Source organism: Augochlora pura, chromosome 7 (genome assembly GCF_028453695.1).
Source record: "Augochlora pura isolate Apur16 chromosome 7, APUR_v2.2.1, whole genome shotgun sequence".
NCBI classification, from domain to species: Eukaryota; Metazoa; Arthropoda; class Insecta; order Hymenoptera; family Halictidae; genus Augochlora; species Augochlora pura.
The window spans coordinates 16,619,949-16,636,271 of NC_135778.1; the positions used below are offsets into that span (position 1 = coordinate 16,619,949).

The 16,323-nt window shown below is 31.3% G+C and overlaps 4 protein-coding genes across 6 annotated transcripts; 3 read left to right on the forward strand and 1 right to left on the reverse strand.

The window, feature by feature from the left end:
* Positions 1-578: 578 nt before the first annotated feature.
* Hsp90 (heat shock protein 90) lies at positions 579-3,703 on the forward strand. Its single transcript, XM_078184722.1, has 3 exons — positions 579-936; positions 1,088-1,206; positions 1,384-3,703. The coding sequence occupies exons 1-3, from the start codon at positions 787-789 to the stop codon at positions 3,287-3,289; spliced, it is 2,175 nt and encodes a 724-aa protein (XP_078040848.1). The 5' UTR covers positions 579-786; the 3' UTR covers positions 3,290-3,703.
* Positions 3,704-4,774: 1,071 nt separating this feature from the next.
* Positions 4,775-10,730, forward strand: Tudor-sn (staphylococcal nuclease domain-containing protein 1). The gene is given in 10 exon segments (XM_078184721.1): positions 4,775-5,042; positions 5,510-5,631; positions 5,691-5,833; positions 5,913-5,968; positions 5,970-6,408; positions 6,494-6,971; positions 7,064-7,694; positions 7,778-8,224; positions 8,320-8,529; positions 8,634-10,730. Coding segments are annotated over 10 exon segments (2,682 nt in total). The 5' UTR covers positions 4,775-4,991; the 3' UTR covers positions 8,739-10,730.
* LOC144472054 (methylosome protein WDR77) lies at positions 9,656-13,019 on the reverse strand. Of its 2 annotated transcripts, XR_013494376.1 has the most exons (7): positions 12,769-13,019; positions 12,103-12,439; positions 11,859-12,031; positions 11,595-11,787; positions 11,259-11,509; positions 10,897-10,922; positions 9,656-10,863 (listed from the first exon to the last, which is right to left on the reverse strand). XR_013494376.1 is itself a non-coding variant. In XM_078184733.1 (5 exons), the coding sequence occupies exons 1-5, from the start codon at positions 12,878-12,880 to the stop codon at positions 11,311-11,313; spliced, it is 1,014 nt and encodes a 337-aa protein (XP_078040859.1). In that variant the 5' UTR covers positions 12,881-13,019; the 3' UTR covers positions 9,656-11,310. The 2 variants fall into 2 exon arrangements, 1 of the variants encoding a protein (XP_078040859.1); XM_078184733.1 differs by having other exon boundaries at positions 9,656-11,509.
* Positions 13,020-13,121: 102 nt separating this feature from the next.
* On the forward strand, positions 13,122-15,976 carry Gatb (glutamyl-tRNA(Gln) amidotransferase subunit B, mitochondrial). Of its 2 annotated transcripts, XM_078184730.1 has the most exons (11): positions 13,122-13,408; positions 13,494-13,636; positions 13,747-13,894; positions 13,965-14,078; positions 14,207-14,379; positions 14,489-14,637; positions 14,729-14,964; positions 15,053-15,238; positions 15,334-15,470; positions 15,554-15,677; positions 15,761-15,976. In XM_078184730.1, the coding sequence occupies exons 2-11, from the start codon at positions 13,557-13,559 to the stop codon at positions 15,974-15,976; spliced, it is 1,563 nt and encodes a 520-aa protein (XP_078040856.1). In that variant the 5' UTR covers positions 13,122-13,408; positions 13,494-13,556. The 2 variants fall into 2 exon arrangements, with proteins under 2 accessions (XP_078040856.1, XP_078040857.1); XM_078184731.1 differs by lacking the exons at positions 13,122-13,408; positions 13,494-13,636 and having other exon boundaries at positions 13,772-13,899.
* Positions 15,977-16,323: the final 347 nt, after the last annotated feature.

A 16,323-nucleotide genomic window follows, 5' to 3' on the forward strand; every position in this document is an offset into this window, starting at 1 on the left:
ATGTGACATACAATTAAATTCCGATAAATTAGGTTAAATGAACCATGGATAATAACATATTTTAATGTTAGAAGAGTAATACGAAAATTTATACATCAATTCTCACCCTTTATTTAAAGCTCATACTATACAGTTACTGACTAATAAAATGAGTTTTTAGAAATGAAACGATCAGTATGGAAACAACAATTTCTACAAAATTCTTTACTTTATATGCATATACATATGTATACGCGACGGTATTCCAATTTTTGGCATTTGCCGCATATACATCCCTTAATTTTTCGTTTCGAGGTATCGCGATGTTTCTAGATACAGTACAGGGATGTCGCCATTTCCGGTTACTACGTAACAACGTTCAAAAGAGACTAATTTTATTCTACCCTCTGCAAAGATCGATTAATTTCATTCATGATGAATTTTAAAATTTGTAGAATACATTTTTGATAATATTTCTATTAAATATCTTGTAAAATACTGTCACCAAAACATCGTTACAATAACGTACATGACAGAATATTCCAGAGGATGGACAAACTTCCGGCGAATGCCTTCTAGAATCTTCAAAGCTCGATAAAAGCGCCCGAAGCGCAGCAGTATTCAATACTTTGAAAAGTGACGGAGCGCGAATCTGACTGTCAAGAGCAAGTGAAAATCTACGTTTACCGATTGCAATTACGTGCGAATAATTGTGTACATTAGTGCGTAACATCGCCGGTATAGTGTTTATGTGATTCAGTATTATAATTTATATTGTATTGAATAAGGACAATATTAAATAGGAAAATGCCGGAGGACGTAGCAATGGCTGAAAGCGAAGAAGTCGAAACTTTCGCCTTCCAAGCTGAAATTGCTCAGTTGATGAGCTTAATCATCAACACTTTCTACTCCAACAAAGAAATCTTCATTCGAGAATTGATCTCAAACTCGTCCGATGTAAGTGACATATTTTTGTGTGTTTACTTCTGTCATCATTTTCGATAGCATTCAAGTTTGATATTTGTAGTTTCGAAAAAAACAGAATTTACGAATGAATTCTTTAATATTTTATAAAAATCATTAAGACATTCTGATTATTTTGTTGCAGGCTTTGGATAAGATCCGTTATGAGTCCCTCACTGACCCCTCAAAACTGGATACATGTAAAGAATTATTCATTAAAATTATTCCTAACAAGAATGATTGTACTTTGACACTTCTTGACTCGTAAGTGTTACTTTAATCTTGTAATTGTTTAAGACTACAATGTTTTAAGAATGACAGCTTACTTCATTTAAAAAATGTTATATTTAATCCTAATTTAAGAAAAGAAAACAAATTATTTCGAGTTTTAATTTCACAATGGGATATATGTATGAGTAACCATTATTTATTTTTTTTTAGTGGTATTGGTATGACCAAGGCTGACCTCATAAACAACTTGGGTACTATTGCCAAGTCAGGAACAAAAGCATTCATGGAAGCTCTCCAAGCTGGTGCAGACATTTCTATGATTGGCCAATTTGGTGTGGGTTTCTACTCTGCCTATTTGGTAGCAGATAAAGTTACTGTTATCTCTAAACACAATGATGATGAACAATACTTGTGGGAATCTTCTGCTGGTGGTTCATTCACAGTCCGTCAAGACACTGGAGAACCAATTGGAAGAGGAACAAAAATCATATTGCATATCAAAGAAGATCAGACAGAATACTTGCAAGAATCTAAAATCAAGGAGGTCGTAAAGAAACATTCTCAATTCATCGGTTATCCAATTAAATTAGTTGTTGAGAAAGAGAGAAAAAAGGAATTGAGTGATGATGAAGAAGAAGAAGAAGAAGAACCTGCAGATAAAGAAGAGAAAGAAGAAAAGAAGGAAGAGAAAGAAGAGAAAGAGAAGAAAAAGAAGACAATTAACGAAAAGTATACTGAAGATGAAGAACTCAACAAAACAAAACCTATTTGGACAAGAAACCCGGATGACATTTCACAAGAAGAATACGGTGATTTCTACAAGAGCTTGACTAATGATTGGGATGATCATTTGGCTGTCAAACACTTCTCTATAGAAGGTCAATTGGAATTCCGTGCGTTACTATTTATTCCTCGTCGTGCACCATTTGATTTATTTGAGAACAAAAAGAAGAAGAACAATATCAAATTATATGTTCGCAGAGTCTTTATCATGGAGAATTGTGAAGATCTTATCCCAGAATATCTGAACTTTATTAAAGGTGTTGTGGATAGTGAAGATCTTCCATTAAACATTTCTCGTGAAATGTTGCAACAGAATAAAATTCTTAAAGTTATCAGAAAGAATCTAGTCAAGAAATGTTTAGAACTTTTCGAAGAATTGTCAGAAGACAAGGAAGATTATAAGAAATGTTATGAACAATTTAGCAAGAATTTAAAATTAGGTATTCATGAAGACAGTCAAAATAGGAAGAAACTCTCAGAGTTGTTGAGGTACCATACATCTGCCTCTGGGGATGAAATGTGTTCATTGAAAGATTATGTTGGTAGAATGAAAAAAGATCAGAACCACATCTATTACATTACTGGTGAAAGCAAGGAACAAGTAGCTAATAGTTCATTCCTAGAAAGCGTTAAAAAACGTGGTTATGAAGTAGTGTACATGACAGAGCCTATTGATGAATATGTTGCACAACAACTGAAAGAATTTGATGGTAAAAAGTTAGTTTCTGTTACAAAGGAAGGTTTGGAGCTTCCAGAAGATGAAGAGGAGAAGAAGAAACGTGAAGAAGATAAAGCCAAATTCGAAAATCTTTGCAAAGTTATGAAGGACATTTTGGACAAGAAGGTTGAAAAGGTGGTTGTATCCAACAGGTTAGTTGACTCTCCATGCTGTATTGTCACATCACAGTATGGATGGACTGCAAACATGGAGAGAATTATGAAAGCACAGGCTCTCAGAGATACGTCAACCATGGGATACATGGCTGCTAAGAAACATTTGGAAATCAATTCAAATCACCCAATCATGGAAAACTTGAGGCAGAAGGTTGAAGCAGACAAACATGACAAGTCTGTTAAAGATATTGTTATGCTTCTCTTTGAAACTGCACTTTTGACATCTGGTTTTGTGCTAGAAACTCCACAAGTACATGCATCCAGAATATACAGGATGATTAAACTTGGACTTGGCTTTGATGATGATGATGATGATGATACACCAATTGTAGAAGAAGAAAAAATGGACACAGAATTTCCTTTGGTAGAGGGTGATACAGAAGTTCCTCCGGTAGAGGGTGATACAGAAGAAGCTTCTAGGATGGAAGAAGTAGATTAAAATTGTTCTTTAACTTATTTGACTAAATCCAAAGACTTATAGGATGTAGAAAGACTGTTACAAATAATTTCAACTTAAGTACCGAACAAGTACTTTTTCATTTTGTTTGTTTGTTGTTAATATGACAGAATGAAGTATCATGCTTATTTTTATGCATAACAAAATCTTTATATTTATTTAATGAATATATTTTTAGGTAGGAGCCTGTAACTTGATTCTGTCTTAAAATGTGTTTGTATCATTTTCATGTCATTACATTATCGTCTGTGATTTTTTTTTGTACTATTTATAATATTTTAAATTCGTTTCATACTATCGCCATTCCATTTGTCAAACCATCATGTAGTGTAATAACTAAAATGGTTGTAAACAATTCTGTGCAAAATTAAAACACTACTTACTGGTTTAAATAAATGTAATTATCTTCCTTTATTAAAACGAATTATTAGAAAATTTAGGCTTGTAATATTTGTAATTCTAACACTGTCTCTGAATATATTAAAACATTTTTTAAGATATTTTTATGCATTCGAAATGTTATATATAATAAACGTAGACCTTTGTTCAAATAAAAATACGGAAGATCTAATGTTATTTTTGAAAAGAAAATTGTTTGTGTATGAGATCGTAAAGATCGTAGAAATTATTTCAGACCCATAATAAAATCGCGCGTAAACTAATTTTTTTCAGCATAAAAACAAAATTTCAAGTGACCTAAGTTTGTTTTGTGAAGGACAGACAATTCTAGTAAAGCACTATAGTGAAAGAATGTATAATAAACAGTAAAATTAATATCAATTTTGGGGTTTTACTTACTAAAATTATAAACGTGAAAAAAATTGTATTAAATTTATCTTTTCGACTTTATTTATAATCTAATAAATAATTATGTGTATTATATAATTATTTGTCAGGTATATAAAATTTTCCTTTTTATTTCAAGCAATTGCTGTGTAAGCATAACAGAATTAAATAAACATTGTTTTGAGCTATCTTCTCAATAAGATATTTATAGCTCTAACATTTCCATCATACACACGTATATAAATATATATCCTAGAATTAAAAATACATATTACCCATAAAAGTACAAGTCATTTTTAAATATAATGCCACACGTGGAGAAGTTACGCTCGTACCTGTACATGCTTCATAATCTGATTATATACATTGCATACATATTTTCACATTGGGTCTATTTTTGCAATATATACAATACTTTTTATTACCGTTGATTTTCAAATAAAAATATTTTCAAATAATCTAGAATAAGAAAAGTCTTTATATAGTAACGTTAGAAAGATAAAGATTCATGCGATTATTTTATAATAAAAATATTTTAACACTTTTTCTGCCGATCAGGGTGTATGTATATACTTATTGTAAGATGACCGATAGAGCGCGACACTGTTGTTTGTCGAAGTGTTGCGTGTGCCACATCACCACCAAATCAAACGTACTTGGACGATGTTTCTGTGTAGATTGCGCTCGTGCCGACTCCTCCACAATACGTGGAAAGCGTGAGTTTCTCTACTCCGATCCAACATGTCAAATTTTTCTTAAATTTCTGACGAATACTTACAAAAAAAGCGAAGACTAGTGCACAGAAAAATTCTGTTTATCGAATAATATATCTGGGAAGGTATTGACTGGAAAATTATAGATTTTTTCTCGGTGCTTAACGTAGTAAACGAGCAACACGATGAGCGCACCCCAGGGGCAATGGAATGGAACGAAAGGAGTAGTGAAACAGGTGAGGCATCTTGAATTTTACAGTAATCCGTTCCTCCATGCAGTATTTAAGCAAAAATAAGTGTGATTTATGTGATTACTGTTACATGTAACCCATTATCTTGAAACCATACGATGTATTCGGCGTAGTTACAGCGAAAGATCTATACCGAAAACATATGGTCCTTACATTAAAGTATTTTCGTTCTATACTCAAATTTTCCCTATAGTTCGTCATTAATAGGCAAACGGGTGCTTATCACGTTTCTATAAATGTATTTCATAGTATTCTCAATTATTATTGCTTAGCATATTCTTTCGATTATGTTGTTACATTTTAAAAAATTTTATACATAATTTATCCATCCAATCTTCTATGAAAAGTATTAAATTGCAGGACGTCGTGCTATTATCTAGTAGAGTATAATATTAAGAATGAAAAATAAATTTATTTATTGCTCTTCCTAATGTAGAATTTTATATTTTAAGGTTACTTCAGGAGACACCATTGTTGTTCGTGGTCAGCCTATGGGCGGTCCACCACCTGAAATTACAATTATTCTTTATAACATTACTGCTCCAAAATTGGAACGGTGGAAAGGAAACAATAGGTATTTATCATTATTTTATAATTTCATATAAATTCACTACAGAATTCTAAACATTGCAGTCCTTCTGAAAGCAAAGATGAACCGTATGCCTGGGAGGCAAGAGAATTCTTGCGTAAGAAGCTTATTGGCAAGGATGTACACTTTGCTGTAGAAAAACAAATCAATCCTAATAGAATTTACGGTACTGTGTGGTTAGGGAAAGGTATGTCAGTTTTAGGTGTGAATTTATTTACTATTTGTTTAAATTGATTAAAAATTAATATAAAATTTCGTATTTACAGATCAAACGGGAGAAAATGTAATTGTGTCCTTAGTTACTCGCGGTTTGGTAAGTGTAAAAAAAAGATACTCGAAATCCGAGTCCACAACACGCAAAACTTATTGAACTAGAAGAAACAGCTAAATCAGCAAAAAGAGGAAAGTGGTCAGAATCACCAGGTTCTGAGCATGTACGTGATGTTAAATGGATAGTGGATGACCCTAGAAAATTGGTTGAGAAATTTAAGAAAAAGCCGGTGAAGGCCATCATCGAATTTGTTTTTGATGGTTCAACAGTGAAAGCACTTTTGCTACCAGATTTTTACAACATAGTGTTAATGATATCAGGTGTTCGATGTCCTGGTTGGCCAAATGGACGACGCGAAAATTCAGCAGGTAATCCTTATGCAGACGAAGCAAGATATTTTGTAGAATCGCGTCTTTTGCACAGAGATGTCGAAATTGTGCTTGAATCAGTTAATAACAATAACTTCATTGGAAGTATTCTACATCCAAAGGGTTAGTATTTATATTGTATCTGATTTAAATATGTAAAATAATTATTAATTTCATGTATCGTAATTCTTTGTTTTTTATTTTATAGGAAATATCGCAGAAATTTTATTGAGTGAAGGATTTGCTAAATGCCAAGATTGGTCAATTAGCAACAGTAGAGCTGGTGCAGAAAAGCTTTATCTTGCAGAAAAAGCTGCAAAAGAAACGCGTCTGCGATTATGGAAAGATTATAAACCATCTGGACCGCAAGTCGAATTTACTGGTACTGTCGTTGAAATTGTGAACGCGGATGCGCTTATAATCAGAACACAGAATGGTGAAAACAAGAAAGTCTTTCTAAGCAGTATTCGACCACCGTCCAGAGAAAAGAAACCAAATGAAGAACCTAACAATGCTGTTAGAAAAGATTTCAAACCTTTGTATGATATCCCATGGATGTTAGAAGCACGAGAATTTTTGCGTGAGAAGTTCATTAGAAAAAACGTCAAAGTTGTTGTGGATTACACTCAACCTGCCAGAGATAATTTCCCAGAAAAGTCGTGTTGCACTGTTACTTGTGGTAAAACGTGCGTTATAATTTAATTTTACTTTTTTTTTTTTTAATTTACTCTGAACTATTTGAGCAATTGTCATTCATTTTCGTATATCTTTTGTTCAGAAATATTGCAGAAGCATTGGTTGCACGAGGCTTAGTGCGAGTGATCAAATACAGGCAAAATGACGACCAACGGTCATCCCACTACAATCTGCTACAAATTGCAGAAAGTAAAGCAGAAAAATCTCAGCATGGTTTACATGCAAAGAAGGATATTCCTGTCCACAGATTAGTAGATGTTTCTAACGATCCTACCAAAGTCAAGTCATACTTGACGTCTTTTAAGCGAGCACAGGCCATTAAAGCTGTGGTTGAATTCGTCACGAGCGGTTCTCGTCTAAAACTCTTTTTACCGAAAGAGGATCAACTTATCACATTCGTGTTGGCTGGTATAAGAACCCCTCGATGTCAAAGATCGCTTCCAGGTGGTGGTATAGTTAAAGCTGATGAATATGGTGAAAAGGCATTGGCCTTCACAAGAGAACATTGCTTCCAAAGAGACGTGGAAATTAAAGTTGAAAGTACAGAGACCAAAGGAAGTGGTTTTATTGGATGGTTGACTGTAAATGACCAGAACATGTCTGTCGCTCTCGTTGAGGAGGGTTTAGCAGAAGTTGTCACCTTCCCTGATTTTGGAGAGTTGACTAGAACCCTTAAAGCAGCTGAAGAACGTGCCAAAACGAAGAAGTTGAATGTAAGCAATTTGAGAAGTATATACAATTTTAAAATACGTCGTTTAATTTATGAATTTTACATTCGTTACTACAATTGTTACAGATTTGGAAAAACTACGTTGAAGTACAAGTTGAGAATGAGAAAAATGAAAATGACAAAGAAGTTGCGGAAAGAAAGATAGATTATCAGAAAGTAGTAATTTCGGAAGTCAATGGTCTTCATTTTTATGCGCAGAAAGTTGATCAACGTAGTATGTTGGAAACTTTACTAAAACAACTACGACAAGAGCTGTCGAATAATCCGCCACTTCCGGGGGCTTTCAAACCTGTCAGAGGGGAATTAGCAGTTGCTAAATTTTCCGGCGATGATGAATGGTACCGGGTTAAGATTGAAAAAGTTTCTGGTTCAAATGTCAGCGTATATTACATTGATTACGGTAATAGAGAAACAATCAATATTTCAAGACTCGCCGACTTGCCATCTCGGTTTGCTACCGATAAACCGTACGCCCACGAATACGCACTTGCTTGTGTTGCACTTCCAAACGACGTAAGTGTCCCTATGTAAAAATTAAAACATAATACATTCTTATCAATTTTGAATTGCTACAAACAGTATAACCATACGTTTTTAACTATTTACAGACTGATGATGCAAAAGCAGCAATTGAAGCGTTCAAAGAGGATGTCAACGACAAAATTTTATTAATGAACACAGAATATAAACTTAGTAATACTAATGTCCTTGCTGTAACATTAGTAGATTCTACTAACAATGAAGATATTGTAAAAGGTCTCATTACTGAGGGATTGCTACTCGTACAGAATCAACGCGACAGAAGACTTGTTAAATTGGTTAATTTTTATCTTCTTACTACTTTTCCTATATTTGATGGTGTAATATCGAGTACACTTATTATAAATAAAAGATTATTTATTTATGTTTAACTTCATTTTAGATTGAAGAATACAAGAAAGCGGAAGAAGATGCAGAACATGGTCGGCGTAATATTTGGAGATACGGCGACATACGTGAGGATGCAGGACCGATTACCAATCCTTGAAATGGTGGTGAGGGCGATGAAAAATAATTTGGATTGTAGAAATGCTCAAGAATTGGTTTAAAAGTGATTAATACAGGGAAAAAGACATCATGTTATAAAGTACATAAATATCTAAGAATCTATCATATAGATTTACGAAAACTAATAAATGTCCATATGAGAGTTATACGTTGCATTGATTATGATGCAATTATATTTCATTATATAAAAGTATGAATTGTACATAACAATTTCATTAATTTTGTTACTTTTAAACGGAACAGTGGCATAATATATAGCATAATATATTCTCATCATTCATTATCTTGTATTCAAATGTAAAGATTTATTGATCATGAATTTTAAGAATACAGTATATGAACAATCTAAACCTTACGTGATCTATGTGCAATTTATTTTTAATTGTTTACATTTCAATTCAGATAAAGAAAAGCATTCTTTGTATGTGTTTTATGTTGCATAATAATCACTATTTACGAATTATACAGATGATTATAAAGTTCATAATTGTACATTCTGTCAAACATACTCATTTAACTTAAGTATGTAAGAGCTCATATCAAGAAAAAACTATATTCTTATATTTTTAATAAAAGTGGCATCAGTAAAGCATTACTTAAATGGTCAAGATAGTAAATGGAATGTGTATGTTATTACGTGTATATACAATTCATCATTCAATAAAATATTATGCAACTGTAGCTATTACTTAAATCCAATTATTAATTTTCTGAAGTAACTGGTGCCGCTTTATAATCATAAATCTGAATTAACGTGAAAATTGCTTTTTTTTACTCTTATCATATTATTACATAAACACTATCAAGATAGGTATTTATATATAAATCATTGATTCATCCTCCCACTGTCATTTTATAAATATTGAAAGTAGTATCAAACTATACTTTTCCTATAAATTTTAAACATAAAGATAGTGAAATAGCCATCATGACTTTGACAAAAAGGATAGGGTTACATAATACTATATACAATTAAACAAATGGATCTAATCTCTAAAGAACACATATGTACAGCAACAAAAATTGACAAGTAGATGATTTATTTTACCACTTTGCACACAGTTTTCTGGATACAAAATTATTAACAATGAAAGAAGTAATGAATGTCTGTAATAAAAGCAAATAACATCTTATAAATTTTTATGAGCATTGAAATTTCAATAATTAGATGGTCATCATATCAATTAGCATTTAATCTATGGAATTTTATACCTTATAATCCAACATTGGCGAATTTACTGGTGCAAAGAATTTATTATAAGAACAATATTTTAGTAACTAAAAATAAACATATAAATCAATTGATACAGGGTGATTCAGTTAAGTGAACCATTTGAAAGTTACTTCTAAACTACTTCGTATATGAAGAATGGTTGAAATAACGTATGTATGCTTTTACATTTTCTTTTTTTTAACAAAACATAAAGGTCACTTTGAGTTTTTTAACCGGTATCATATAAATTTGATTTCAACTATTTTTCTTATATTAAATGATTTATAAGCACTTTAGATGGGGCATTTCACCATGTGTATGTATTGTAGGAAGAGATAAAAAATGAGAAAGGGAATCTTCAAAATAATAATTGCAATAACTTAGAAAATTTCATATTAATTTGTTCCTAGGCATTTATGGAGATAGTAACTTTGTCTATAATGCTACATATGTCTCTTGCGAGATCATATTATTTGACGAACTATATTAAATGTTTCCTAGAATAATTGCGTTTACGTACCGTTCTATCAAATGAATATGAAAAAACCTTTCTGCTCGTTCATACAATGAATAGTTAAATATAAAATACCAACTTATAATATTATTAGAAACAGAGTTGCAAATCTTTCAACTATCGAAATATCCAGCATTTATGTACCGTATAGAAATTTGACTGATTCTTAATTTCCTTATATTGACATATATACATGTCACATGCTATGTATTGAAAATAAACTGACTCTTTTTTATTTATGTCAACACTAGTGTTTTTGAAATATATATTTCACACAAGCATCGTTTGATTTTGTAATTAAAGACATAGTTATTTATTTCTATTCATTTAACATAGTTGAATCATCCCACAGAAATATGCAAGTAAATGTAGTAAAGCTTGTTTTGCATTTAACTTTTTGTCTATGAAATATTGTCCTTACATATTTTATCACTTAACTGTAACAAAAGCCATTGGAATACTGTTAATACAACCAATATAAAGATGTAAAGCAACAATCAATTACATCAAACAAACATATGAAGAAAAATTAATTTTAAGACTAAGTAATAATTTGTAGATGCATGTTCACCAAGATTTGTTTTTTAATCAACTCAATTATTTTTTCCTTTATGTGGTAAAACACTTATATAAAAATGGAACGTAAATGAACAATCTTTAGGACTATATCTATAATTACAGAAAATTTTTCTATTTCACATGGGATAAAAATCCACCATGCATGTATCCTAGCTGGTCTTATTTAATAATATACAAAAAACTGTTTTTCTTACATGTGAACATAAAAAGTAATGATAGTGTAGAATTAAAATGTTCCAATATCAATCACTGGTCGTTACAGGAATGTATTGTATGTTTATTCACAGTATTATCCCAAGAGCAAGAAAATAATTCATCTTTATACCAAGCTAACCCACGTACAAAATCAGTATGTCTTTCGTTTTCATATATTGACGACAAATTACTATTTATATCAAGTACTTGTACAAGAGTGTCATCACAGCAGCATGCTAATTCTCCCGATCTAGAAATACAATATAAATAAATTTTCATTTTCAAATATTTAATTAAATTTGTTTATAACACTGTAATTTGATCGTCTATATTACCTTTCGGGATTTGGATTAAATAAAACTTTATGAAGTGATTTAGAAAATATTTTTGATTCCTGTAATACTGAATCACTTGCATTTCTGATATCAACTAATATAACATCTCCATTATCAGTACCTATTGCTAAAGTATGATCTAGGACAGGATTCCAATTTGCTGTTGTTAAGCTAAAGTCCTTCTTCAAAATACCTTAAACAAAAATAACATATATTTTATCCACATAAAAATAATCGTTCTACACTGATGTAAATACTATTTACTTTGAGCTGGATTGGATTGTCTTATATCCCATAATAGTGCTTCACAATCCAATGATGTTGATACAAATGTTGTATTGCTCTTTGGTTGGGCATCTACAGCAGTAACTATGTCTGTATGCGCAAAACCAAATGAATGTGTTGCCAATAATTCTGTTGTATCCCACACCTTTATGCTGAAACATAATTATAATTCTGCATTAAATCTATTACACATGCTTGAAGTAACAAATTTGTAGTACATTACCAATAATCCATGCCACCAGTAACTAAGTGTATATCGTCTTGGAATACAGATAGAGTTAAAAGGGTACTGTCGTGTTGACAAGCGTATTGTAAAGACTGTAATTCTTGTACACATGTATCATTTGTTTCAACTAGACCTAACACCTGCAAGACTCCAGTATCTTCGCTTACTACAAATTTGTCTTGTCCTAAATAAGCACCATCACACACGCCGCTTTCCATTTTGCTTGCTATATAAGCTTTCTTTCTATCAAAGTCTGAAATGTCATTGTAATACCACAAACTACCAGTCCAATAGCGATCTGTCATATTACTACCTCCAAGAAGAGCACTTTTTTCTGTAAATAGAATGATACACCAACATTATCATATTTAAACAAATATTATTTTGTCAATGGGATCGTATAATAATTTCGTAGACACATAAATAAATAAATTTAATGTTCATTGTTTCCTTAAATCACTAATCCGTGCAATTTTGTTGCAGCACATATGATGTTAAATATAGTAATGACTATAGTAGATTGATTTACTTATGTATTCAGAAAATCAACATTACTTTCCCACAAACAAAATAAATGAAGAGTAATCTCTCTATTATTTGGAGTAAAACATTGTATCAATTTTGCTATGAATATCTCACACGATTAACCTATATTAATATTACCATTATGAATCAAAATGAACTGTAAATTCTTGTCATGAATAAGCGGCCTGTCCGCTGGAGTCATATTCCTATAAACATCTGCGTTTAAATTAGGATCTATCATGGAATCCATGATGTTTTCTAAATCGTATTTATTTCAATCGAGTCACTTTAATAACAATTCAAAGATGACCATGTGCTCGACCGGCTTTATCTAATGCAGTATAAGATGCACAATGTACAACACAGTGCAAGTTGTCACGATTGGAAGTGAAGGGCGCTGATGTCGATAGCGTGTACAAATAACCATGGCCATATCAATCTAAGACGCGTACTATGTCAATGGGTAACTGTGGCACCTCTGGTGGGGAAAAAGCAAAACTTAATACGGGGTTGAACAGCGTCGATTGTGGCAATGGCAAAAACATTCAGACTGTTAATTGAATTACCAACAATCGCTTTTGGTTAACAGTTTAAGCGTTTTACCACTGCCACCATTCGTCAGCACACTCTGGATCCCCTCCACTACACGGAGCACATTCCAAGCAGATTCCATAAGATCATAACACCACTAGTAACCTTAAAATGTAATAAAACCGGTACGTGTTCGTGTCCGTAAAATTTCTGAAATTACATTCATTTTGCTGTTTGAAATGATACCGTAAGTACATATTATAATGTAGATTGTATCATTGTACTTTTATTTTAATGACAATGTTTTACATTTTTATTCACTTGTTAATAAGTGTTGAGTTTATGAGTATGAAAACAAGTGTTTAGTTGTTTCGCTTGAATTGGAAGTTGAAAAAATGTTGCTGCCTAGAAAAAGTTGCGATTTTGTGAAAAAGTACCACAAAAAGATATGCAAAAGGTTTAAGTCAATGGATATGTGAGTATATAAAATATGTTTATTTATTATTATTATTATTATTCATACGTATGTAATATATAATATTCAAAAGTATGTCTGCATAAAAACAATATTATATGCCCTTACAGGTCAGAATGGAAACCTACAATAGGTTTAGAAGTTCATGCACAAATTGCAGCAACTTCAAAATTATTTTCTGGAGCTTCAACAGATTTTAAGAGTCCAATTAACTCCTGTGTATCACTATTTGATTGTGCAATACCAGGAACAATGCCAGTGAAGTATAATAGATATTTTTTAAGAACTTTAATTTTGACCATATTTTTCTATTATATCCTTGTTATAGGTATTAAATAAGAAGTGCGTAGAAATTGGAGTATTAACTGCCCTGGCACTGTCTTCTGAATTACAGAATGTTTCAATGTTCGAAAGAAAACACTATTTTTATTCTGATTTACCTGTAAGTATTTAATGTTGTGAAAAGAAATATAAAAATTGTACTGTTATTCACAGAATATAGTAAAAATGGATAAGTTAATTAAATCCATTTAAAGTTATAGCTATTAAGATGATCAATATTTTATGCAGGGAGGATTCCAAATTACACAACACAGAAAACCCTTAGCCATGAATGGGAAAATTAATTTTATGGTATTCAATCCATCAATGCATAAAGAACCATACTTAAAATCATCCACAATCAAGCAAATACAACTAGAGCAAGACAGTGGAAGAAGTTATCATCACGAAGAACTTGGAAAGTACTGATTATATTGAGTTCTATTATATGTATAAGATAATATAGGAAGATAATTGTTCTACTGGGATTATGGGATGAGTAAAAACTTCCTTTTGTTTGATTTGTACTAGGAATTTAATTGATCTTAATCGTGCTGGAATGCCTTTGATGGAATTGGTATTTGAACCAGATTTAACAAATGGAGAAGAGGCAGCGGCGCTTGTAAAGGAGCTGTCACTGGTTTTACAATTAATAGGTGCCTGTTCATGTAAAATGGAAGGTATGTATTTATAATCAAATCTTCTATTTAAAGTAATCATTTGCTATTAATGGATGCTATAAAATTTTAAATGATGTCCTTGTAAATACAGAGGGGGCTTTAAGAGTGGATGCAAATGTTTCTGTAAGCAAAGAAAATGCACCTCTAGGCACTCGTACAGAGATAAAAAATATTGGAAGTGTGCGCGCCGTTTGTAATGCCATTCAATATGAAATAAAAAGGCAAATACTGCTTTTACAAAATGGAGATGAAGTTGTTAATGAGACTCGAGCATGGGATGTATTAAAGAAAAAAACAGTCATTATGCGTGAAAAAGAAGATAATCATGTAACGTATTTACTTATCAATATAATATTTACTATTATTCAGAACGTATCAGAATATTCTTTGTAAAAAGAATGAAAAATAATTTTAGGACTATCGTTTTATGCCTGAACCAAATTTACCACTTTTACGCCTACATATTGATGAAAACAAAGAAAACAAGTATAACTTTATTGATGTGCCAGAAATGAAAAAACAAGTGCCTGAATTGCCAGAAGAAATGAGGCAAAAATTGATGGATTCTCATCTCACACCTCATATGATCTTAGTAGTAATGGTAATTTCTTCATGAGAGAGCTTCATTCTCTAATAAGCTTGAATAATAACTTTAATAAACTTAAATAATGATTATTTTTATTTTTTACATTTTAGAGTGATTTAGAAATATTAGAATTGTTTCGTACTTTAACAAGAAAAAACAAAAATCGTAATCCGCAATTAATAGCGCAAGTTATAATGACACATCTCTTAAGTTTTGTACAGGACAATAACTTGAGTATGAAAATTATGTAAGTACGATACAGTGAAATAGAAATAAAAAATTATTGTTATAAGTAATTTATTAATTAAATATCGTTACACTAAATTTTAGCGTGGACAATATAAACCAAATTGGCGAGTTAATGGACTTATTGCAAAATAAACAAATAAATAACAACATATTGAGGAAAGTTTTAAAAATACTCTTTGAGAATCCGGAAAAAGAACCGATACAGGTAAAAAGAAATATTTGAACGCATGAAGGTTATGTTACATTCTACAAAGAAAATGAGTTTTTATTAAAATTTGTTTTCAACAGATTGTAAAGGAGAATAATTGGTTTATGATCACGGACGAAAAAGAATTGGAGAAATTGTGTCTGGATATAATAAACAAAAATGAGAAACTTGTTTCAAAATATAAGAGTGGGAAAACGAAAGTATTTTCAAAATTTATACATGAAGCCCTTAAAGCTACCAATTATTGCGTAGACACAACTGCAGTTTCAAAAATATTTACGAAATTGTTGAGTTAATTTAATAGGTTGTATAGTTTTGTAAAGTATGATGTTTTAAATAATAACTCTATAAATAATTGAATACGTCTATTTTTGTTTTTAGCATATTTACACATCTTCACATTTAAAATATCATATAAAACATGTAATCAATTTTCTTCTAGCATTTACTTTTATAAATTGTAGTCACAAATACAAAATCAAATGAGAAATAAATATTTCTGGTCTAACAAATTGGAGACTAGTGCGAGGTCAGTCTCCCCTGTAACGTCAAAATTTAGTCTAAATCAGCGTAAATATTAATTTTTAACAATTTTCATTATATCGTAAAATATTTCGCAAAAGAAAACGTCAGACCATATTCA